Here is a 23,997-nt window from a genome sequence, read left to right on the forward strand (position 1 = left end):
ACTTTGGGCACCCAAATCGAGCATTAGGTCTGCTCCGAACCCTCTTATGAGAATCGAGATCAGGGTCCCTCTTTTACTTCTGCACCACGGTGTGTTAGAGGATCTTTTAGGTAGGGGTCGTCATAAGTTTTCTTGCCTTGTAGATTTCCATAGGCTTTAATCGGGGTGCTTGATCTATGGTCGGGTCGCCCTCGAATATTTTTCTTGAAGTCGAGGGAGTCTTGTTGACTCGCAGTTGTTACGGCAGGGCGCCCGAGTTTAGGCTCGAGACATCCTTCCCTGCGATCAATGGGGCCTCTTCGGCTCTTAGCGCCTGCGGTTGTGGATCGACACAATGTAGGGTGCCCCGATCTTGGTCGGGGTGCATCGGCAAGAATACTTGGCGCCCCGAGCTCAGGTTGTGGCACGTCATTGAAATAGATGCCCCAAACTTGGCTGGGGTGCGTCGTTCTAGATGGGCTTCTTCGGCTCTTAGTTGATTCTGCATGACGCCCTCACTCAGATCAGGGTGCCTGTGTTGATGAGCCTCTTCGGCTCTTAGTTGATTTTGCAGGATGCCCCCACTCAGATCAGGGTGCCTGTGTTGATGGGCCTCTTCGGCTCTTAATTGATTTTGCAGGATGCCCCCACTCAGATCAGGGTGCCTGTGTTGATGGGCCTCTTCGGCTCTTAGTTGATTTTGCAGGATGCCCCCACTCAGATCAGGGCGCTTGTGTTGATGGGCCTCTTCGGCTCTTAGTTAATTTTGCAGGATGCCTCCACTCAGATCAGGGCGCTTGTGTTGATGGGCCTCTTCAGCTCTTAGTTGAGGTCGCCATACGTTATCGAATGGCGTTAAATGTTATTGAATGTCATCGAAGATATTTGTCGCCCCAAGCTCGGGTCGGGGCGTGTCATCAATAATATTTGGCGCCCGGAGCTCGGGTCGGGGTGCGTTGTCAAAGATATTTGGCGCCCCGAGCTTGGATCGGGGTGCGTCATATATTGTAATTATGGGCTTGCCATGAAAACAACCAAATCGTGTCGAATCCATTAAGACATTTCAAAGACATTTTTTTTTTTAAAAAAAAGCCTAAAAGACAACTTTCATTGATAATATACTTTTGAGATCAGAGTTCCAATCTGGAGGAGCTAAAGTCCCATCCAGGGGTGGCAGCTTGTGAGCCCCGGGCTGCTAGACCTGGGCTGGTAGGGATGAGGCCTTCGTTACCGCCCTCCGAGGTCAAGGAGCCACCAAGATGTAGGATACATGGCTATGGCATCGATGGTGCCCGCAATGGGGCGGTTGTTATTTTGCCTCTTGCGCGGCTCTAGGCTCTATTCCTCGAGCTCCCCCTAGTCCGCTTGAGCATAAACAAACTGGCCTAACATATCTTGGCGGATGAGTGCCTCGATCTCATCATGGAGCTGATAGCAGTCCTTCGTATCATGGCCGTGATCTTTGTGAAAGCGGCAATATTTGTTCGAGCGCTTCTGCGACTCAGGCGGTCGCATCCTCGGTGGTGGTCAGAGGTAAGCTTGACCCTCAATTTTCATAAGAATCTCGGCACAGGTAGAGGTGAGGGGAGTGTATTTTCTGAACTTCTGGAGAGACCTCGAACGAGCCGAGCTCTTGGGCTGAGGAAAATTTCTCTCAAGTTGGGGAGATCTACTCCTTGGTCGGTCGTATTCCCTTTCGTTGACCATCATATGCCGCGTGGCAGGGGAGTAAAGTTGCGAGCGCTATCCTGAGAGCTCGCACCCGCGAAGAGGAAGCGTAGACTGGGCTACTGTCTGCTGCAGGCCTTGAATGGCCGCAACAAGCATTTGGACTTGTTAGATGAGCAGATTAAACTGCTCTGGCTGGACCTGAGGAGTTTGGTCCACCGGTATAGGTGCTGCAAGGGGTGGACTCTGAAACGAGTTGCCGGGAGTTGGTGCCCGGCTCCTCGATGTATTTGAAGCTCCGTGGCTCCTCAATCTCATGATCACGACTTAGGCCCTTTCTGTAGTACGAAATGTTGTGGTTCAAATTCGGCCCAAGGGTGACCACACTGGAGGAGTCAGGGAAGCTACCGATCAGGATGGAAGAAGGACGTCTCTTCCTGTGCGCTGACAGACCTGCACAAAGTCTCACAGGTGGGATTCTGGTGAGAGCCCTCTGATGATTAAGTTAGAGTGAGTCTTAGGTGGAGCAGCCAAAAGTCCTTAAGCATTACCTGATTGAGCTATTTATCATCCCCACAGAGGTGCCCAAGTGGCGGAGGTATGGCCTGTCCTCATTATGGGAGAAAATGGTGAAGGCCAGGTGGCGTGTGGCCATGGCTTGCTTGGGGCACAGGTTTCGAGTTGTTACTGCACACGGTATGGCATTGCCGGCGTTAACAGAGTATGGCACTTGGCAGCAAGGTATGGCCCCTAGTCATCATGTCGTAGAGTTGCCAGCAAGTAAAGCATGGCGCGGTAAGGTTATAATATACGATCACATATGCGGGCGTAGGGGCGAGCATAGGTGCGCACGTGGATGCGGCCGTGGGTGAGGTCGGACTCGCTCAGAGGCCGCAACATTTATTTAAGGTTAGTTTGATGAGCAATGAGATCGGGCCAACTTGGAGGCCACGATATATGTTTGATGAGGTCGGTTCGGCGAACTCCGAGGTTGGCTTGGCCTTTCCGATTCTGAGGTTCGATAGCGCCCCGAGCTAGAGCTGAGGCGCGTCGTTGAAGATGCTTGGCGCCTCGAGCTCAGGTCGGGGCACGTCGTTGGAGATGCTTGGTGCCCCGAGTTCGGGGCATGTCGTTAGAGAAGATTGCTGCAGATCGTAGTAGTAGAGAGATTTGGGCGAGGTCGGCTGATCCTGATTGGTGCTGAGGTCTGCTCGGTCGGAATGGAATGATCACCTATCGGCGATCCATTTTATCCCCTATTAGGAATTAATTACAAGGATGGGCTGTTCCGTAAATTTACCAAAATCTATGTCCTTTCGTTTGTTCTCCCCGTTGTTCTTGGTTACCAATCTTGCGAACTGCCCCCCCGTTCCTCCCATCGCTCCCGAAGCCAGAGCATCTATATTTCTGCTTCCCCCTCGATCTTTCTTTTCTTCTCCTTCATCGGAGAAGATTCGTCGATCCCCAGCTTTCCCCCTCGTCCCCTCCGTTCTCGGCCGTTCCAAATCCTAGATTTCTAGGGTTTTTGGCTTCTTGATCCGCTTGGATTTGCCCGCAGCCCCGCGCCTCTCGATCGCCTCGCGGCTTCGGAGGCCAAGATGGTACGTTCTCTCAACTCGCGTCTCCTGAATCGCCTCTCTTGCTTGATGAGAGGTTAGATCTGGTCCGAATCTCTTCGATATAGGAACTGTCGAGCAGCTGTTCGAATCATGTGTAAATCCTTCGAATTTTCATGCATTTGTAGTTCTTGTACCGATTTATCGGTTTGGATCTGGTACGACTTTGGGTTTTCTTGAGATCTAGGATTCCAGTGATAGCTGACGAATTTTCTTTTCTTTGTGCTATTCTCTTGATTTGTTTGTGGCCTTGGCGATTGTTGCAGCCTCTCAGACTAGAAATAAAGGTACTTCTTATCCATCCTCGTGAATATTTTAATAGAAATTAATTAGATCTTATGCATTTCTTGATCCTCTAGTTGGATCTTTAATTTCTGGTTCTTGAATTTCTTATACTAATATTGCTTATGATGATCTATGAACCAGAGGAAACTCGCTCAAAGGTCAGAAAGAGTAAAATCTGTGGATCTGCATCCAACAGAGCCATGGTAATCGGATGTCTCAATAATTGCGCTTGATGATTATTTTGTAAATTTGCATCTAATTTTTGTGTTCTGAAAATTACATAGCTTGTTTTGCATTCTTTGTAAATGTAAGCAAAGTGTTTATAGGTTTTCATAACTGATAATCCTGCTTGTTTATAATTCTTACTGTAGGGTTCTTGCAAGTCTTTATTCTGGAAGTGTCTGCATCTGGAACTACCAAACACAGGCAAGTAACTTTTGTCCACCGAATTCTTCCTCTTCCATTAGCTTATCTCATGTAACCTCCATCTTCTAATTTCTTGAGATGGTGGATACATAACGGCAGAATTTGCTGCTACTCTTGATTAGGCAAAAACTTCATAATAGCTATGTTTTGCTGCCTATTCTAAAACCAATTTTGATCACTTAAGGAACATACTGCATAATAATGATGCTGAATATTATGCTTCTTTGCTACCGAACATTGTCATCATTATTTTCAAAAATATTATTAATAATGAAACTCCCATACTTTTGTGCATTAAAATAACTATATGAAGATGAGACACTTCTGTCTTCTGTTATCAGATTTAATGTCATACTAATCATGCCATTGGTTAGGTGTGGAGTCTATATATTTGTATGCATGTATGTATATGTATATATGTACGTATGTATATGTATATGGCAAAGTGTTTGCTAAATTAGATAACCATTGGTACAGTCATCATCTCACTCATCTCATGTGGTTCTTGGATTGACATGAACATGTTCTACATAACTTAGGTTCATATTGTCAAATTCACTTGGATTGGTTCACCAATCATGGGTGAAGACAGAAGGGATTTGTTTTACTTAATATCTATATGACAGGTTTAGGATCAGTAAAGTCTAATTGATTTTTTAAGGATCAGCTTAGTAGTGAATTATTTTACTTAATGTCTAATGGTCGGAGCTATTTGTACATTTTTAGCTGACTCCCTGGGTAAAAATTACTCATCCTGATAGTGCCTTCTTTTCTGAGTAAAATGAAATTCCACATGCATCTTTTGTTCAAGAGAAGCTTCATCAATTTCTTGAAAAGAGACAGAGGGATTTAAAGGAGTCAATAAGTTTGCTAATGTGTTGCTTATGCTGTTTTCTAAATTTAAATCAGTCTGTCCCAAAAATAGAAGCAAAGGTTACAAAATTTTAACATCCAATTCTACAGAACACCCTCTTGTAGTTACTTGTCCTTTCCATTTCTTTGCCATATTGTAGTGACTTGTCAAATTCTCTTATTCTCTAACATCCTAACATTGGTTGCTCTGGCTTTCCTGTCTGCCCTCCCGGTTTAGCGCCTTGTGCCCCCCCCAAAAAAACCCCTTCCCCCCCACGCTTTTAAATAAAAGTGAAAATGTTTCACATGCATATGATTGCCACCTTCCTGCCTTTCTGATACCTTCTTAAATATTTCTTCAGAGTTCTGCTGTTTTTACCTTTTTGTGCATATCTTGTTTTTGTTTCATTGAAGTTTACCTAATCAACTATTAGAAATTTTTTTTTAAAAGAGTCATTAGACAGTTGTCGTTTGTTGCTATACTTTTTGATTAAGTTAATTTAAAGTTTTTGTTTTTTCCTACAGACTATTGTGCAATCGTTTGAGATGACTGAATTACCTGGTATGTTGATCTTCTCATATCTGTAACTTTTTTTTTAAGTATGGCTTGCAGTTCATTTGGAAGTTTACATGTTAACTTTGCAGTGCGATCAGCAAAATTTATAGCACGCAAACAGTGGGTTGTTGCTGGAGCAGATGATATGTTCATTCGGGTGTATAATTATAATACAATGGACAAGGTTAAAGTTTTTGAAGCACACACAGATTACATTAGGTGTGTGGCTGTCCACCCAACACTTCCATATGTTCTGTCATCATCTGATGACATGTTGATAAAGCTTTGGGACTGGGAGAAGGGTTGGATGTGTACTCAGATTTTTGAGGGACATTCTCACTATGTGATGCAAGTCACTTTTAATCCAAAAGACACCAATACATTTGCAAGTGCCTCCCTTGATCGTACAATAAAGGTCTCACTTTATTTTTTTCCCACATTGGTGAAGTCAATATTACCTTTTGGCTATCATTCGTCATCATATTTCAGTTTACCTAATCTTTCTACCAAATTTATCTTCCAGATTTGGAATCTTGGTTCGCCAGACCCAAATTTTACATTAGATGCCCATTCCAAAGGAATAAATTGTGTTGATTACTTTACTGGTGGTGATAGGCCGTATCTAATTACTGGTTCTGATGACCATACTGCAAAGGTCTGCCATTTAATTCTACATTGCTGGCCTATGTCTTTAGTTTAGTTTGATGCATTCCTGATGATAGATTTTATGCTGTCAGGTCTGGGATTACCAAACCAAGAGTTGTGTTCAAATACTGGAAGGCCACACGCACAATGTTTCAGCTGTCTGTTTTCACCCTGAGCTGCCAATTATAATAACGGGTTCTGAAGATGGAACTGTTAGGATATGGCATGGGACTACATATCGGTAAGTTCTGTATTACCTAAACGATGATCGTTCTGTTCTTGATACCTATGCAATTCTATCATGAAAGTATTATACTGCTTTATGCTAATTTGAAAAGTCTCTGTAAAAGAGATTATTCATGTCACACATTACATTGTTTCTATAGCTTTTTTATTTGATGACAAGCCTTATTCCTTCTATATGATTTCTTCAATGAGTCAATGTATGATCTATTAAAAGTTTAAAAATATTTTAAGGCTCACTTTCAACTTGATATGGACACTTTATTATTAGTGGTATCTCTATGGCTAACGCAATTCAAGGTAAGAGTGAGGCCCGCCATGAAATCTAGGAGGCCAGTTGGTGGATAGGAACACCTTATATTATCATTTATTTCATTCCAGCTCATGCCAGTGAACCTCCAAGATTCCATAGATGGAATGAATCTATTCAAAGAGGAAACAAGTTTTAACATCTAAATAGGGATTTGATTTATATCCAAGGCGTAGACAAGAAGTCGAAGATTGAACCTGAAACACAATTACCAAATTTTTGTCTACATAAGTGATGTATGACATGCATAGAACTTGAGTCTTCTACAAGGCATATGTAACATATATTCTTTATTTTTATTATAATCTGCTAACTTTTTTACTTAATATATTGCTTATAGTATTTACCTATAATCTTTGTCTTCAGTATTGTTAAGTTGAAAGTTTGTAAGGGAAGTGTGCTGCAGAGTTATTAAGTTTTCTTATTTCTATAATGTCATTCCCTTCATATTTTTTATTAAAAAAAATTCCAGTCTATACTTTGCATTTTCTAATTTCAATTGGTAGAGCTGTTGCTTCCAGAAGGCTGAATGCTTTACTTCTCTATACCAGACTAGGATCCATCTCCCTGTGTTTTCAGCTTGTTGCTGAAAGGATGCCTGACCATTACTTTCTTACTCCATCTTGGGATCGATTCAGTGGCCTTTGGTAGAGGCCTTTTGGAAAAAGAGCCAAAGCTTAGAATCACTGATGGCTATATGTGAAGGACAACATGGGCGCTGGAGTAAGAGTGACTAAACATATCATGAACAAAATTATATGGAGGGGAAATGAAGCCTGTAGTTACTAATGTGGCATTTGGGGGACAACATTGTATCTGTTATTAGTCTTGATGTGTGTCTCTTCCATTCTAGGACAAACCTTCAAATGAGCAGGAAATGCTCTTTAGCAAAAAAGGTGTTGAAATCAGACTCAGTTCACACCATATCATGGTAATGAGCCAGTGAATCCTATTTGAGCAATATTTGGCTGGTATGAGTTTGGGGAATGCTGTATGGCTCAGTCTAGTATATTTTGTGTCTATCCTTGTGATTTCCATCTCATGTAGTACCCTTATTTTAGCGAGTACTCTCATATCTCTTCAACCTTGGTGATATCATCGATTGTGGTGCCACATAGATCTATGTTCTTGCTTTTATTTTTATTTTTTCTCATGCATTAGTTATTGCTATTAGAATCTTATCAAGTGATGGATGTTTTAGATCATGGAGGTTCCTCACATTGTTTACTGTGTTTTGGGCTCTGCATCTGCCCCCCTACTCTCTCTTTCTCTCTCTCTCTCTTACTCTCTATCTCAAAAAAATGCGTATATATTATCAATATGAATATTTGAGGTAACTGATATGCAAATTGGGGATGTATTGGCCATGTAGAATGATAGCAAAGTTTGGAGGGAATGCTAATATGGGATAACTTATGCTTGGGGTAATCATGCATATGAAGAGGGAAACCATTTGGATGATAAATGTGATGGGAATCAGTGGTGGTGTACTGACAGTTGAACATCTCTATGGAATTACATAAGGGTCAAGCTTGTTATAGTTTGCTGATCAAAAACAAACAATACAAACTGTACCATTGTTCAGTACGTATCATGCACTAACAGAAGTAAGAAGGATGGCTTCAAAAGGAAATCAAGAATGCAGTTGCAGATTGATAGGTCAACTATAGTTGTCGTAGGATGGAAAGTGAAAGTTTGTGCTTTTGTTGAATATAATATAGGAATATATTTCAATTTTTATAACAACAGATAAATACTTAGGATCTTAAATTTTCTTGCAAGTTAATATTGTCCCCAGAAAGTTCGTCACAAAATACTGCTTGGAGAAACAGGCAACTTGTGATCCATAAAATGATTATTCTGCAAAGATATGTTGATTTGTTGATGTTGCAATTACTTTGAAAACGAAAAGGAAGAACACATAAATGACAAATTAACCATGTTAATGATGATATGATGATGCTCATCAAGGTCTTGACCAACGTCGGCGAAATTGGTACCGGGCACAGTACCGGTTGCCCAGCAGGACGAGTCGGTACCAGGAGAGAGGAAAAGAGAGAGAGAGAGCGGGAGAGGGAGGGAGAGGAAGAGAGGAAGAGAGAGGCCGGTGCGGTTCTGCAGACCTTGGTCTTGGCTATATTTTATTGACACATGATCATGTACTAGTAGGGACCTGCCTTTCACTGCATTGCTTGCATTTTCATTCTTTTTAGTGCCTGCCACTTCCTGATAACATGTTCACTGGAATTTGAGTTTTTAGGTTGACCTGGTGAGATGGATGGTACTGCTGAACCCACGTCTACTAGCTTCTTCATCATTCAAAAAGTTTATGGGTTCTTGTCTGTTGGTTTGAAATGTCAGCTGTTTAAACTGTGGTACTTACCTCCACATTTGAGGCACCTTGGCAATGAATCATTATTTGCTACTTTTTTTCTTGTCAACTTTATATTGATCAAAAGTGTTTCTAGTATTATTCATCATTATATTTCAAGTTGAGAATGATTTACTAAAGTAGATACAGATGAAATATTGTTGGTTATGAAATTACATATATTCATTTTTATGTTTATGTTTTTGCTCGAAGGACATTATTATGGTGCACGATGCTAGTCTTGCTTTTTGGTTGAGGAACTAAGGTATCTGATTGATGTTCTTTTCCTCCTTGGTTGCTTTCTGATTCTGGTCATTTTCAGCCTTGAGAACACACTAAATTATGGACTTGAACGGGTTTGGGCAGTGGGATACATGAAAGGATCAAGGAGGTAAATGTATCAAATCTCAATTCTTGCTTTTTTGATTGTTATGCTTATGGTACGAGTGGCTTGTGGAGGCATTATAATCATTTAAGTTTAGCCTGGATCATCTTATGATACTTTTACTATATCTATTTTAAGTCTATATGTGGTGAAATTTTTGTCCTTCAATTGGTTTTGAAAACCTAGTAGTTTTTCTTTACTGATTTGACTTTATTGTCATTTTCTCGTTTTAATGCATTGATGATTGTAATTGCAGGGTCGTAATTGGTTATGATGAAGGAACCATTATGATAAAAATTGGCCGTGAAGTACCTGTTGCTAGTATGGACAACAGTGGGAAAATCATATGGGCTAAGCATAATGAAATTCAAACTGTAAACATGAAAACAATTGGTGCAGATTTTGAGGTTAGTTAGCATGATATTTTCTATAGAAGCTGCTCTATATCCTATGGGAGTTGGCTGAGATGTATGATTAACTCTTTCAGGTGACGGACGGAGAAAGATTGCCTTTGGCTGTGAAGGAGTTGGGGAGTTGTGATCTTTATCCACAAGTATGCCTGCTTTTCAGCATTCAGTTGCTTGTGCCACATTTTGTTGTTGAATTTTTTTTTCTTGACTTTTAAACTAGTCAGAAAATGGGTATGGTGATTGAAGAAAGGCCGGATGCTCTGGTCTTCTGATCTCCATGTAGACTGTTAGGCCTTGCTGAGGCGGACTCTCAAGGTGTCGTGCCTTGAAAGATTGTAACCTGGGTGGCTTCGGCTCCTCTTTTCTTAGCCCCAAAGAAAAAGATTGCTTAGAAAAAATCTTCTACTGGAAAGACAGAGTGGCAGTAACCAATTTGAATTACCTCATTTGATGTTCACGTGGAATAATATTGCTAGTTCTGGACAGAGGAAGCTTTGTTATGAGCTTCTCTATAAAAATCTGACGTCACGACTTCTTTGTCTAAAAAAAGTTTCTTCACTCCATAATTTTGGTGATAACTGCTTAGGCTCTGTGCTTATTGGAGCTGTAGAAATGGCTTGTTCAATGGTATGACATTTTAAGGCCTTGTTTGTCATTTGCTATTGTACTTCTCTTTTTTTGCAGAACAGAAAAGCCCTTCTATGAGATGAAGGTTTTATCCGTTATTTTAGTGGACTCTGCAGTTGGACTCCAAGTAAATCAAGATTTCATTAGAAATTCAATAGGCAGCCAATATCTGAAGTACTTATTAGTTATATTAGCCATTTAGCTTCGGAGAAGATGCCTGAACAGTAATATGACATTTTTGTTAATTAAAGGGTTTAAGACATCTGTATAATCTACCATATAAGACAATCATTATGGTGCTCTATATCAAAATTTTATATGTCAAATATCTAGATAGGAGATTGAGTATAACACCAAAATTTTCAACTCAATGAGTAAGTAGGAGTTTCTGATTTAGAAATGTAACATAGGTGGGGATCTAGTGTCCAACATACTATTGGTAACTCTCGAAGTCTCAGCATTATGCTCTGTTATCTTCTCCATAGTTTTCTTTGCTGCACTTTGAGTGTTCTTGCATGATGTGGTTTTTTTCCTTCTTTTTTGGGTACATGTGATATAGCTTTTTTTCAATTGCAAGATAGACCTTTGGCACACCTAAATTGTACCTTAGTAGCAAATGCTGTACAATGCATCCTAAAAGCTTGAATAGAGGGAATGGTGTGGATGGGGCTTCAATGGGCAAGCAGACTTGATGGAGGTACTTACAGTGTCTATATTGTTTGTACCAAGTTCCCAGTACATTTTCCGCGAGACTAAATTTAAGACCATGGTAAGTATATCGACTTTGCGTATGAAGTCTTTCAGTGAGTCTAGAGTTTATAATTGATATCACATTTTAAATAAAAATTTTATAATTGACATCATATTTCAAATAAAAGTTTTAAGACAATCAGTAGTCCTATACACTTCAGTTAGAAAAACTCTGTGGTGGCATTAGGTAGGAACAAGGAAAATGGGAATAATGAAAGCTATGCCTGGTGGCATAGCTATGCAGAGTGTTTGTGCTAGATTCTTTTGGTTGTCAAAATTTTTAGATTAAGGTGAAAATTGGAATAAACTATCAATTTTTTGAAATGAAAGAACTACCCTTGGCCTGTTATATTATATTTTGTATGTGATAATATTAATATTTTAAATATAATATCAATACTAAAGAATAGCATTATATATTATCTATATCATAAATTATAATAATATAATGTTATGACATTTTTATTCACTAATTTAATTTAAAAATTTAATATGAATCATCAAACATGATTACAGTATAATAAATATAATATAATGTTATATTATATGTTATTATTATAGCGTACTAAATTATATTTAAATATTGGATATTACAGTATCATATTATAATATTATTCTATGATAGTATATTATTATAACATCTTATTACAGTACAAAAAGAATAACAATATTTTATGCAAGTAATACTATATATAATATATTGCGTGTTATATTATATTATGCTAGTAATATTTTATATAACACGCTAGTAATGCTATAGATAATATATTGATTATCATATTATAATATATATGTAATGTAGTGGACAATGTAAAATTAATTTCAGAGGTACAATCTATGGTGAAATGGACATAAAGAATGAGCATAAGCCTATTCCAAGATAGAGATGGAATAGCCTATGCCAAAAAATGGGCATAAGATGGTTTGATTGGGCATAGCTTATTTCTCTTCTTTCCTATTTTGCAAATAGTATTTGGCTGGCATGAGGCCCTTTTCTAGGTCTCAAGCTCCAACCAAACACCGCCTACCATGAGGTAGCAATAGATATTAGCTTTAACTGTTGAAATGAGTATGGTTATTTTGGGAAGCTAGGAAATGTTTGTTTTTGACCAGAAAGTTCACTTGCTGATTTTTCTGTACTTCTGCTGATTCAGAGTATATAACAGATAATGTGTGCATAATTCCTGTCGCCAGCACTTTGGCTGTTCCAATTTTTATTCAATATTCATATGTTTACTTTTTGTTGATTTATTTTTATTCAGAGCCTAAAGCACAATCCGAATGGAAGATTTGTTGTTGTCTGTGGAGATGGAGAATACATTATATATACCGCTTTGGCATGGAGAAATAGATCGTTTGGCTCTGCTCTGGAATTTGTCTGGTCATCTGATGGAGAGTATGCAGTTAGGGAAAATACTTCAAGAATTAGGATATTCAGCAAGAACTTTCAGGTTTGCCTTATATCTAGTTTCTTCTCTCGTAATCAGGAAATGTTGCATAGTGCCGAATTTTCTGGCTTCTGTAGCAACTTTTTCCGTTTATTTATTTTCACAGCAAGATTTTGCTTGAACATAGTGGGATTCTGTTTCTAAACCTGTCATATTGTGTTTTGATGTGCCTCAGATTCTCCTTCCCAGGAAATATTACACTTCTGTTATTTCTCTTGAAGTTTAAGAATTAGTTTTATAATAATATTTTTCTTTTTCTTCTTCTTCTTCGTCTTCTTGAGGTTGGGGGGTGGAGGTTGGTCAATCCCATAGTCATTTGATGGTCAGGAGCTCCTATTTAAAGGAAACACCATTTCTCTGAGACATGAGGCAACGTCTATATTGTCATGTCAAATATAGTGCAAAAGCACTGTTGCAGAGATATTAACGACACCAAAGTTTGTATGTTTTTTCTTCAAGTTTCTCTGAATAATCAAGAATTAAAAATTTAACTTCCTTTATCTTGTTGATTGGTTGTTGTCTGCAAGTCCGCCTCCATGGATTTGATCCCCTATGCTGTTTCTTTAGGTCTCTATTTATTTCTTGAGATCTGCTGCATATGGCTCTTATATTATTTCATTTTTGCTTTGTGTCTTCACTCATCCACGCACACACATATCATAATTATATTTATTATTTAGAATATTACTATCATTTTTGAATCCAGGTGAATTCTTAACTGGCATAATGTCTAGATTGTGATTTGTATTACCTCATGGTTTTGTAATCCTGGTCCAATGAATCTGTGTTCTGATAGAATTTTTTTTAAAATTATTTTTCGAAAGAAGTTATGTTAGGATGTTTATGCCTCATCTATCAGGTACTTCAGAATAATTAAGGCTAGAGATACCCATCATCATTTAGGCGCTTCATTGTCTGTGGGGTATTTATGTCACTGACAAATGTATGCTTGCACATGTCTGCTTGTCATCATAATATTGCAAACTCTATAATCATAAATTGCAAGCAGCAGTGTCGTATTCTGTTTTATGGGTATTGGAACCGAACTTGAAGATTTTCATATTTCAGGAAAAGAAAAGTATACGGCCTACGTTCTCAGCAGAACGTATTTTTGGGGGAACTCTACTGGCTATGTGTTCCAATGACTTTATTTGCTTTTATGATTGGGCTGAATGCAGATTAATTCGGCGGATTGATGTCAATGTCAAAGTAAGTTTAAACTTTACCAAGCAAGCTTTGGGTTTTCCAACTGCATCAATTTTGGTACTCATTATATTCATGATTGACTGTTTCAGAATCTCTATTGGGCTGATAGTGGTGACCTAGTTACAATTGCCAGTGACACATCGTTTTACATCCTAAAGTATAATGTAAGCTTGTTGACTTAAAAACTTTCTTATACTCGCATGTATACCCATGCATGTGATGGATGGGTTGATACAAGTGTAGGTTTTTCCTACAGAGAGACACTGTTTCTTCTTGTCTGGAAAGTGGAAAGGCCATGGATGAGCAAGGTGTTGACGATGCATTTGAGCTTCTTCATGAAACAAATGAGCGGGTCCGGACAGGACTATGGGTTGGAGACTGTTTCATCTACAATAATTCATCTTGGAGATTAAACTATTGTGTTGGTGGTGAGGTATATTCTGATAAGTTCTTTGTAGCCATGTATGCTTGTAAAATATAAAATTGGGTACCTACATTGTTTTGTGACTCATTGTTTGTTACTACCTGTTCTGTTAATTATAGGTCACCACCATGTTCCACTTGGACCGCCCTATGTACTTGCTTGGATATCTTGCTAGTCAAAGTCGGGTGTATCTTATTGACAAGGAGTTTAAGTAAATTTACTGGACACTTTTTCTTGAGTCTTCTGTCCTTCATAGCAATGAATTGCTGTGATTCATGAATCTTTTCTGTTGCAGTGTCATGGGGTACACCTTACTCCTTAGTTTGATTGAATATAAAACACTTGTGATGCGTGGGGACTTGGAGCGTGCAAATGAAATTTTACCATCAATTCCCAAGGAACATCACAATAGGTATATCCATATTTTTCTATAATTTCTTAGTTTTACTTACCCTAGACTAGAAATCAACTGGAACATAGTGTTTTTTTTTTAATTTTAAAAAAGGCCGTTTACATGATTGAATTTATGCTTTTGGCATAGTACTCTTTTCTCTCTGCATGACATGTAAACCAACTGCTAGTTTAAAAGTTACATTGTGCTCAATTTGTTATTCTGCAATGGGATATTGGGATATTTGTGAATATAATGCAAAAGATAGCTAGATAGCTGCTCTATGAGTTTCTTCTTTTGAAGATATCTTGATAATTTAATGTGGATCTTTACTCTGGCATAGTCTGAATGTCAGTCGAGCATTTTGCGGTCAGTTTTATCATCCTGAATGTATAACCTTTCTTCTCCTGCTATTGTCTTAATCTTCTAGTTTTGTAAGCTTGTTATAAACCATTCTTCAATTGGAACATTTATATTGCCAGTGTAGCTCATTTCTTGGAGTCTCGGGGTATGCTAGAGGATGCTTTGGAAGTAGCTACTGATCCAAATTACAAATTTGATCTTGCTATTCAGCTTGGGAGGTTAGAGGTTGCAAAGGTATGCTATAGTTGGTTGAATGCCTACATTATAGATAATTTCATGGTTCAACATGTGAGCGAGCCATCTTGCAATCCTTTTTTTGCACAGTTGATGACAAATATGCTTTGCAGGCAATAGCCCTTGAAGTGCAAAGTGAATCTAAATGGAAACAGTTGGGAGAATTAGCTATGTCTACTGGGAAGGTACTCAATAACTGTAGAGATTTTCTTACCTGGTGTTGACTTTTGCTGCTAAGGCAGGTTTCTATATGATTTGTTGGTGTCTCATTCAGTTTTGATGGCTTGTGGCGCTACATGAAATAAATCTATTTCAATATGTATTTCTGTTGAAGTTTGGATCCTTCTAAAGCCATGTTCAATAACACAAGTATATGAATGTATTTTAGAACGTAGTAATTTAATAAGGTTCATCTGGAAATGAAGTGAGTATTATATAAATTGCTAAATGGACAATTTTGCAAATACTAGAAAGTTTGTATTAGCCATGAATTCAGAAAGAAGAAAAAGGAATATGTATTTTTACTCTAACAACCTAGAGGCAGTGTAGCAGATTGACTGATTTCAGGATGCAGTCACATATGCACACCTTGCACTAGCCCTTCTACATTGGCCATCAAGACAGAAATCAAAATTTCTTGCTATCTTAGATAACTTGAGGCATAGAAATAGATTTGTCGTCCTGTGATAAAATGGCATGCTGTCATCCACATGCTGAATTGTGCCACATGGGCCACAATACATGAAGGTGGTACCCCACCTATAATGACAGCAAATCTGTCATGCTTATGATTATCTGAAAGTTACACATATGTGTATTCAATCGATGGGTGGCAGCATGCCCTTACAGGTGGGGTCATCCTTTTTTACAAGAGGCACTTGTACTGTGCATGAGCTTATGCTAGAACTGCTGCTCAATTGGAGGCAGTTTTTCCTTCACACCATTCGAGGCATCATGTATGGGAAAAATAAGATTTGTATTTTGTAACATGGTTGATATAGAAGTTTACTATAGCATAGTGCTTTTTTATCATTTTTGAACATCCAGTTGATATGTAGTATAAATAGGAAATGGATGTATTTTAGGTTAGCTGACTTTATTTATCTTTTACATAGATTGGCTTTCAGTCAAAATTAATAGATCAAGCTGGTATTTCCACATGATAAAACTAGATTACTCCTCAATACCGATGACGAAATGGAACTTGAAGCTCCTTTATATTCTGTCTCATAATGATAAACAATGCTTTTTGGGGCACAAATTCTGAATTCTATAACTTGGATTGTTGTCATCTGGAATTTTCATCTTAGACTTATGCTGGAGTTGTTGCTACTAATGTGCTTCATGTCCTTATGTGGGAAATAGTTATTGAGGTTGAGAAGGTAAAGAAATGATATTTTGCATTTTCCATTCTTAAGTGATTCCCTTTTTCATTTCTTGCAGTTAGAGCTGGCTGAGGAATGTTTGTCGCATGCAGTGGATTTGAGTGGTTTATTGCTTCTTTACTCTGCTTTTGGTGATGCTGAGGGAATAACTAAACTTGCATCTCTTGCTAAAGAGCAAGGGAAAAACAATGTTGCATTTCTTTGTCTATTTTTGCTAGGTAGATTGGAAGACTGCCTTCAGCTATTGGTGGAGAGGTAATGCTGCATTATACTCTATATTTTAATTACCAATTCTTCATCTCATTGTTCTTTTTGTTATAATATTTTAGGCATTTAAGGAAACTGTATTCACTACAGAATGACAATTTTTCACTGTTATCATAAATTCTTTTACAGCAATCGTATACCTGAAGCAGCATTGATGGCACGGTCCTACCTGCCAAGCAAAGTCTCTGAGATTGTTGCAATTTGGAAAAACGATCTTAACAAGGTTCCTTCTTTTTCACTTTCTCAAGCTGTTATTTGTGATTCAATGCAATGGATTCCTGAAACTGCATGTTGGTTCCGGAAAAATAAATATTGCCAGTCTTTATTTGATACATGAATTTAGTTTGCATAGGCTTAAGCTGCCACAATTTGTTTTCTTGATTGTGATTATCATTATTTCTCTGAAGGTCAATCCTAAAGCTGCTGAGTCTTTGGCTGATCCTGAAGAGTATCCAAATCTATTTGAAGACTGGCAGGTTGCTCTTGCCGTTGAGTCTAATCTTGCCCATGAAAGGTGTCCCTAATCTGATCATTGCTTGTTCTTTTCTTTGTTTTTCTCCTCATTTCTTTCTTTAGCTTGTTCAATTTAGTATACATGTTTTTGTTTTATAATATTCCCTTCCATAGTCATTCTTTTGCATCTAAAGATTAGTATGGCCAGTTATAGTGACAAACGGTTCCATGCTTTAACGTTTATTGTGTGAATAGCTACTTACATCACTTGATTCCTTTGCCTGACGGATCAAACATGTTATATACGTGATCATTAAACATAGTTTCTCATAAAACTGCAATTATAGAAGAAAATCTTGACTAGGAATATAAGCCTCTTTGGTACCATAGTTGCATTTTATTCAATTTATTTGAAGCTCTGCTATCGTAGCTTGGAAACATATGTTTTTTTTTTTGAAGGGTATCTTAGAAACATATGTTATTTCATATTTAAGGGAAATTGGGACAACTCTGCATTTAAGATGGCATTGTTAGGATTCAGAATTTTTATTTCACCAATTTGTTTGCAAACTTTTAGGAACATAACCTCTGTTTACTCACTTTCTGCACCATTGACATTCTGTTTCAGGTAGGTTATGTCGGCATCTTAGTTCCTTCTCCTGTTTTTCATTCCAGGGCTATTCTTGTACAAGCCAAATAGTGTGGCTAATCTATTAGCTGTTTGCTGAGGTTCCTGTTAGTTGAAGGAATGATGATTCATGCTATGAGGATAGATAAGTCAGGGCAAAGGCAACTCACAAGCAAGTTGACCAAAAACCCCACAGAAATTGTCATTGAATAATTACTGTCCTTGCCTACTTCATGGTTTAACCTGTAAAGAGATTACAAAGCTTTCTGGCATCCAAGCATATATGGGATAGTTGGCAAATTCTTTAGTACCATTAATTTCATGTGACAAAATGCTGTGTATGGTTTTTTCTGTAATTAAAATTTCAAAAGCTACACTGTTACACGCTTATCCATGTTTTCACTTGGAGTTGTCAGTTGCAAGCAGAATACATAATACTTGTATGAATTTTGATTAAAAATTAAATTGAACCATTTAAAGATTATGATTCTTTCAATTTCTTTTTAACATGTAGGTAGTTGATGTAAATTAATTTTCGAGGAGCTGGCCTATTTCTGAAATTAATGAGAATTTATCTGTTGCTTAGTATTGATTGAATATTCTGTCATTACCACAGACATAATTATCCTCCTGCTAATGAATATTTAAGCTACGCTGAAAAGTCAAATATCAGTCTTGTTGAAGCATTCAAACACATGCAAGTTGATGAAGAGAATTTGCCGCTCGAAAATGGAGATTCTGGCCAAGAGGTATGTTGTGCTTACATAGTCCCCCGTCACCCTTCTCAGCATATTGCACTTGTCTTGTAAAAAGTTCTTATAATAAGTTTGTTTTAGAAATTAATTCTTATCAATTAGAATTCTTATAATAAGGTCCTTCTAATATAATAATCACGGCATAGTTATGTCAACACTAAGAGATGACTTTTTTTATGTAATTCATCTAGCATAAAAAGGCATGGTTAGATGGTTAGAGAACTAGTTGCTGTACTTTGGGAGATGTGCAAATTCACTAGAACAATACAGGCAAACGGCACGTGCGATGTACAAGAGTAAAAACAAATAAAATTATGATGAGAAAAAAGAGGGAGTGCGAGTTACCATACCAAGTCCAAATTTCTCTCTCTCTAGAATTCTCTGCATTCAGGGATTCAAAAACCCTAATTTCGAGAACTTTTGATTTTATCTAATTTTTTAATATCTTTCTCTCTCCTGTGCTAGTAATATAGAAAGATTAGCATTGCCAATATGTTGTATTTGGTTGCTTTATGAAACTCTTCCAACATTGATTTTTATCAATTTCAGCATTTCTATTGCCAAGGTTTATAGCATGGTTAGGTTCTACAAATAATGCATTCTCATTCAAGACCGACACTCTTTTTTAGTGTGTGCGCGCGTGCGCATCAGATGGTTGTCGGTGTCGACTGATTTGAACACTTCTGTGTGCTTCCCTGTTGTATCAGAGATGATAGGCAAGACTTTTGGTGTCTTGTCTATGCAGAACTTGAACGGTTTCATTTTGCTTTATGGGGAAGTTCTAAAATTCTGGGGCGTAGCTAATTGGCATTGAAACTGGGTATAGCCACAGTTTTAGCTTAAGACAAGAAACTAAAAAATAACCTTCTTTTGTATTTCAAAATGAATGACACAGCAAGGATCCATAAAAATCCAACACAATAGTTGCCATTGGGCCTGCTATATTGTGATCATAAGTATAAAAGCCAGACCGGACTGGCCAGTCAGACAGGAAAAGTGGCTAACTTGCTTCCTCAATGGGTCAGTTTCATAATTGAACTGGTGGACACGGGTAAACCGGCTTTTGGAGAAAACAAGGAAAAATGTTTCAAAATTGCACTTGAAGACCCTGAACTGCTGTGCAACCAAATAACTTTAAGCCAGGGAATGATGACTAAAAGTTAGTTTAGTGGGATGTTTCATTATACTTATTTAAATACATATTGGAGTTATGTGAAGTATATTATGACATTTCTATAACTAAATCTTTATTCTTATCTGAAAAATAAAGATAGTTTATGAAAAAAAATGAATATACATTATTTTATTTTTTATGAAATCTTCAAAACTTAATTATTTAAAATAATTAAATGTAAAAATAACTTATAATTATAATTTTTGTGTACATTTTGTGCATGTTTCTTACAAGTTTCTTGAAAAAATTTGATGATATATGATTATTTTCTATTTATACTAAAACTATAAAGTAGTTTGGAATGTAAATCCACATAATTTAGGATTTTTTGCATGGATACACTTCTAAATATCAGATTTTGCATGAATACCCTTACAAAATTGATATTTGCATGTATACCCTCGTAAAAGTCTGTTATTGTACACATACCCCTAATATAACAGTTATTCTAATGGTATTAAGAAAAATCAAATTTATATTAATTAAAAATAAAATAAAATTTTTAAAATTATACTATTGTCCCTGTCTTCTTTCTTGCTATCGGGATCGTGATCTATTTGCATATCTACCCATTAAGGGTATTTTAGTCATTTTAATTTGAAACCGTTAATTTTTTAACGTCATTAGATAGTATGGGTACATATGCAAAACGAAAATAAAAAAAGTAGAATAGTAAAACAAATGTTTTACGAGGGTATACATGCAAATATTAATTTTGGAAGGGTATTCATGCAAAATCCAATATTTAGGAGCCTATTCATGCAAAAAACTCTATAATTTAAGATTGATTTTTGATATAGAAAATTTATAAATATTTTGTATATACAAATTTATATTTTTTGATTTTTTAGACATAGTTTAAATACAAATCAGGCCTAACCCATTAACCTAATGGTTGGACTAGATGCTCAGTGATCCACACCAGTGTCAGGTGAAACCATCCCGAACTACCTCATTCAAGGTGTACCAAGCCGTACCAACGACGGACCGGAATAGTTCCGGCCTTAAAATTGAAAAATCGGCAAAGGAGGGAGAGAAGGAGAAGGAACAAGAGGAAAAACGAGAGAGGGGGGGAGGAAGAGAGGCAGAGTGGCGGACGATCGGTGAAGGAGCAGACACTCCTCTCTCCCTCTCCCTCTCCTAGTTGATCTTCGGCTTAAAAAGATCGAATTCTTTTTCACTCTTGGGGGTGCCCCATCTAAAATCTTCTCTCAGAGGAGCTTTGCATGCTTGTTTGCAGTATTAGTGAGGCCGGAAAGAGAAGCTAGTGGACTCGTTTGCCCCTTGTCTCTTTCCACCAAATGCCTTAAACAAACCAAACCTCATGTGTGCCTACCCCCAGAAAAAGCCCGTAGTAGTGCTAAGAGTTTCTTCCCATTGGCTTTTAGCCATAGAGGACCGCTCTCAATTTGCTAGAGCTTTTTGTGGCTTCTTCCTTTCTCCTGTTCTCCCTCTCCCGCACTCTCTGCCATGTCACGCCACACTCCAACAGCCTTCTCCCTCCCTCCCTACCTCTCTTTTCTTTACTCCCGTTCTTCTCCCCCACCCTCTCTGTTGTATCGGTATGGACCCGACATAGAATGACATGGAGGCATACCAAAGCATACCACCAAACAACCAATATAGACCCTGGTACTATCACAGTGGTCCTTGATCTAGACCCTTGCCAAGTTGGTCTTTGATTATGATTATGTATAACATTTTGTTTTACGCATGCTTTTTGTTCACTTATTTACTTAGTGCTTTTTTTTTTCTGCTCCCACCAGATTCTATTCTTTCTTTATATTGTAATTTAATGAGATGCATGTACAGGTAATGGATGAGAATGTCGAAGAGGATGGCCAAGTCGAAGCTGTTGAAGCTGATGCAGACGATTCTACAGACAGTGCAATCCTCATTAATGGCAATGAGGGTGATGAAGAATTAGCTACAAGTAATGAAGGAACTCTGTCAGCCTAAAGCAGTTCGTTCCACAAGTGTAGAATCCAAATTTTGTTATCTGGTGATCAATCAATCTTCTCTGAATGTACACTTTTTCTATCTAGTCCATCTAGTGCACAGTGACTACTAGTTATGGTGCTGGTAGTATCAAGGAATCCAGGTTTGGGTCCATGAAAAGGCTGAATTGGGGCCTGTTGTCAAAGCTGCAAGTGGATAACAGAATACTCCTAGGAGGGACCCAAACCTGCCACTTCATTTGAAAATATTCAGGTGGTGACGTATGACGTCATGATCACATTTGATCTCTCTTATTATTTGTTGGTAGTCTCAAATAGTTGCCAACAAGCAGCTTTGCAGCATCAGTTTTGTAGTTTCATCTACCTTTCTTTTCACCTGAATAATCATGATTTTTCTATTAGCTTCTTTGGAAATGTTGGAAGCATATGTTTTCATTTTGCTGTGTTAATGTAGGGGAGCCTAATAAACTTTCACTGTTGCTCTGATTTATGTAAGTTGAACCGGACAGTCTATGTTGTCAGATATTAACTGGATTATTTTCCCCTACATGATTAATCCATAATCATAATCATCCTGCCTTTTCCAAACTACTTATGGTTGGCTTTTTCCTAAATTTTCAGTATTATTTAATAATCAAAGTGGGTACTTGGGAATGGTGCAATAAGATGAATTTGTTTTGAAAGATGTCATGTCACCGTGATACCGTTATTTCTTTTATTCTTAGGAAAGACGTATTCTTATAAATCTCTTTATATTTTCCTGTAAAATGTTTTGGCCTGGTGAATACCTAGCTTTCCAGCCTGACCGTGTTTCATTTGATGAATTGCCAGTTCTTACTCCAACTTTGTAGGGAGCTTACAAGACAATCGGTTGTTTTTACCTCGTGAGTCAGCAACTGTATTCATGAAAGTTTTTGTTTTTTTTTGTTGTTTGTTTCTCAGGATTCATTGACTGCTCCTAAAATATTATGCATGTAGTCTTAGCTTTTTCTTTTTCTCCTTTCAGTCAGGTTGCTAAGAGGAAACCATATTGGCGAAGATCCTTTGACCATCTCTCATCATTCAATGGAAGCCCCAGGCTAAATGGAAATTTACTTCTGGTCAGTATTAATAGTTCTTTTGCTGTTGGTGTATTATCAAAAGCTTCTGCATGTACCGTTGAAAAGCTAGAAATATAGTGAAAGTTAGAGGTAGTACATTTTTCATTGGATTTTTTTATTCTTTGGTGGAAGTTGTAAAATTGAATGCAATCGGTGACTTTTGGTTGTTCAAACTTCGTACTTGCTGGCCCATTTTAGTCACGGATGAGAGATATAGTAGAGTTGCTATGCATATGTTGGTTTAGCTGTTTCACAGACTAGACCTTTTTAATGTTTCTCTTTGTTCCCCAGCATGTGGATTGGGGAAACTGAAAGGTGTTTACTTGTGTACGGCTTCCAATGACTACTAGAATTCATAGCAGCAGCTATTCTTGGCTACAGCTTTCAAGAACCTCACAGTTCTTATTTACAGCCCGTCCGGTTGCGGCTTCTACGAAGCTACTGACATTGTTAGAAAGGTAGAGTTGCCGAGATGTGTGGAAACTGTTGTGGCACACTGGATTGTCAAGAGCTGATCTTTCATGCTCATTATTTTAGGGTTTCTAAAAGCTGAGGGTTTTTTAAGCTCATTCTTGGATTTTGGCATCTCAGTTCATGGAACCAAGATATTGTCAGTAAAATTTTTGCTATCAATTAATTGTGGGTTTATTTTTTAAAAATTTAGAGACCAAGATTTCATAGGGAAATTGGTACCTGTAAAGGAAGGTTGGAGATCTGGCAGGATACCGATGACTTTTTAGTGATTTAGATAACAATCAACAACATATTGGCAAATGAAAAAAAAATATATTATTTGTATTCTTCAATTTTAATATTTTATAATTAAGAATTAATTGAAAATTAAAAATGATGGACTAGGAGATTATGATCAATTTTTATATACCCTATTGGTTAATACTTCAGATTACTCTAGTTATTTTTGAGATAATATGAACTGTGCTATCAACTTTATCATATTGCAATTGCACAATAAAGAAATAAACTGATATGCGGGCTAATATCTCACTTAGATGACATCCTGGATATGTTGTGCTATGCTGGTTGATATACTTGAAATATGTACCTGGGAACATCTTCGAGCGATATCG

The 23,997-nt window shown here is 37.6% G+C and overlaps 1 protein-coding gene across 5 annotated transcripts; it reads left to right on the forward strand.

The window, feature by feature from the left end:
* The first annotated feature begins 2,923 nt into the window (after positions 1-2,923).
* On the forward strand, positions 2,924-23,180 carry LOC103697512 (coatomer subunit beta'-1). Of its 5 annotated transcripts, none has more exons than XR_015973571.2 (26): positions 2,946-3,248; positions 3,530-3,550; positions 3,690-3,751; positions 3,920-3,974; positions 5,352-5,388; positions 5,472-5,797; positions 5,906-6,037; positions 6,120-6,268; positions 9,274-9,342; positions 9,593-9,743; positions 9,824-9,889; positions 12,386-12,574; positions 13,640-13,780; positions 13,867-13,941; positions 14,034-14,210; positions 14,321-14,412; positions 14,497-14,613; positions 15,075-15,189; positions 15,303-15,374; positions 16,633-16,829; positions 16,971-17,064; positions 17,249-17,355; positions 18,539-18,671; positions 21,664-22,062; positions 22,641-22,693; positions 22,816-23,180. XR_015973571.2 is itself a non-coding variant. In XM_008779383.5 (25 exons), exons 1-24 carry the CDS (start codon positions 3,246-3,248, stop codon positions 21,808-21,810), a joined length of 2,727 nt encoding a protein of 908 aa, XP_008777605.2. In that variant the 5' UTR covers positions 2,924-3,245; the 3' UTR covers positions 21,811-21,853; positions 22,816-23,180. The 5 variants fall into 5 exon arrangements, 2 of the variants coding, with proteins under 2 accessions (XP_008777605.2, XP_008777606.2); XR_602583.6 differs by having other exon boundaries at positions 21,664-21,853; XR_003383573.4 differs by having other exon boundaries at positions 21,664-21,853; positions 22,820-23,180.
* Positions 23,181-23,997: the final 817 nt, after the last annotated feature.

The sequence above is a fragment of the Phoenix dactylifera genome, chromosome 1 (genome assembly GCF_051530095.1).
Source record: "Phoenix dactylifera cultivar Ajwa chromosome 1, Ajwa_hap1_PhDact_Kaust_v1.1, whole genome shotgun sequence".
Classification (NCBI taxonomy): Eukaryota; Viridiplantae; Streptophyta; class Magnoliopsida; order Arecales; family Arecaceae; genus Phoenix; species Phoenix dactylifera.

Coding starts and splice junctions, on each gene's coding strand:
- LOC103697512 (XM_008779383.5), top strand. Junction 3,551..3,689: donor CTCTCAGACTAGAAATAAAG/GTACTTCTTATC, acceptor TCTATGAACCAG/AGGAAACTCGCTCAAAGGTC. Junction 6,038..6,119: donor CTGATGACCATACTGCAAAG/GTCTGCCATTTA, acceptor TTATGCTGTCAG/GTCTGGGATTACCAAACCAA.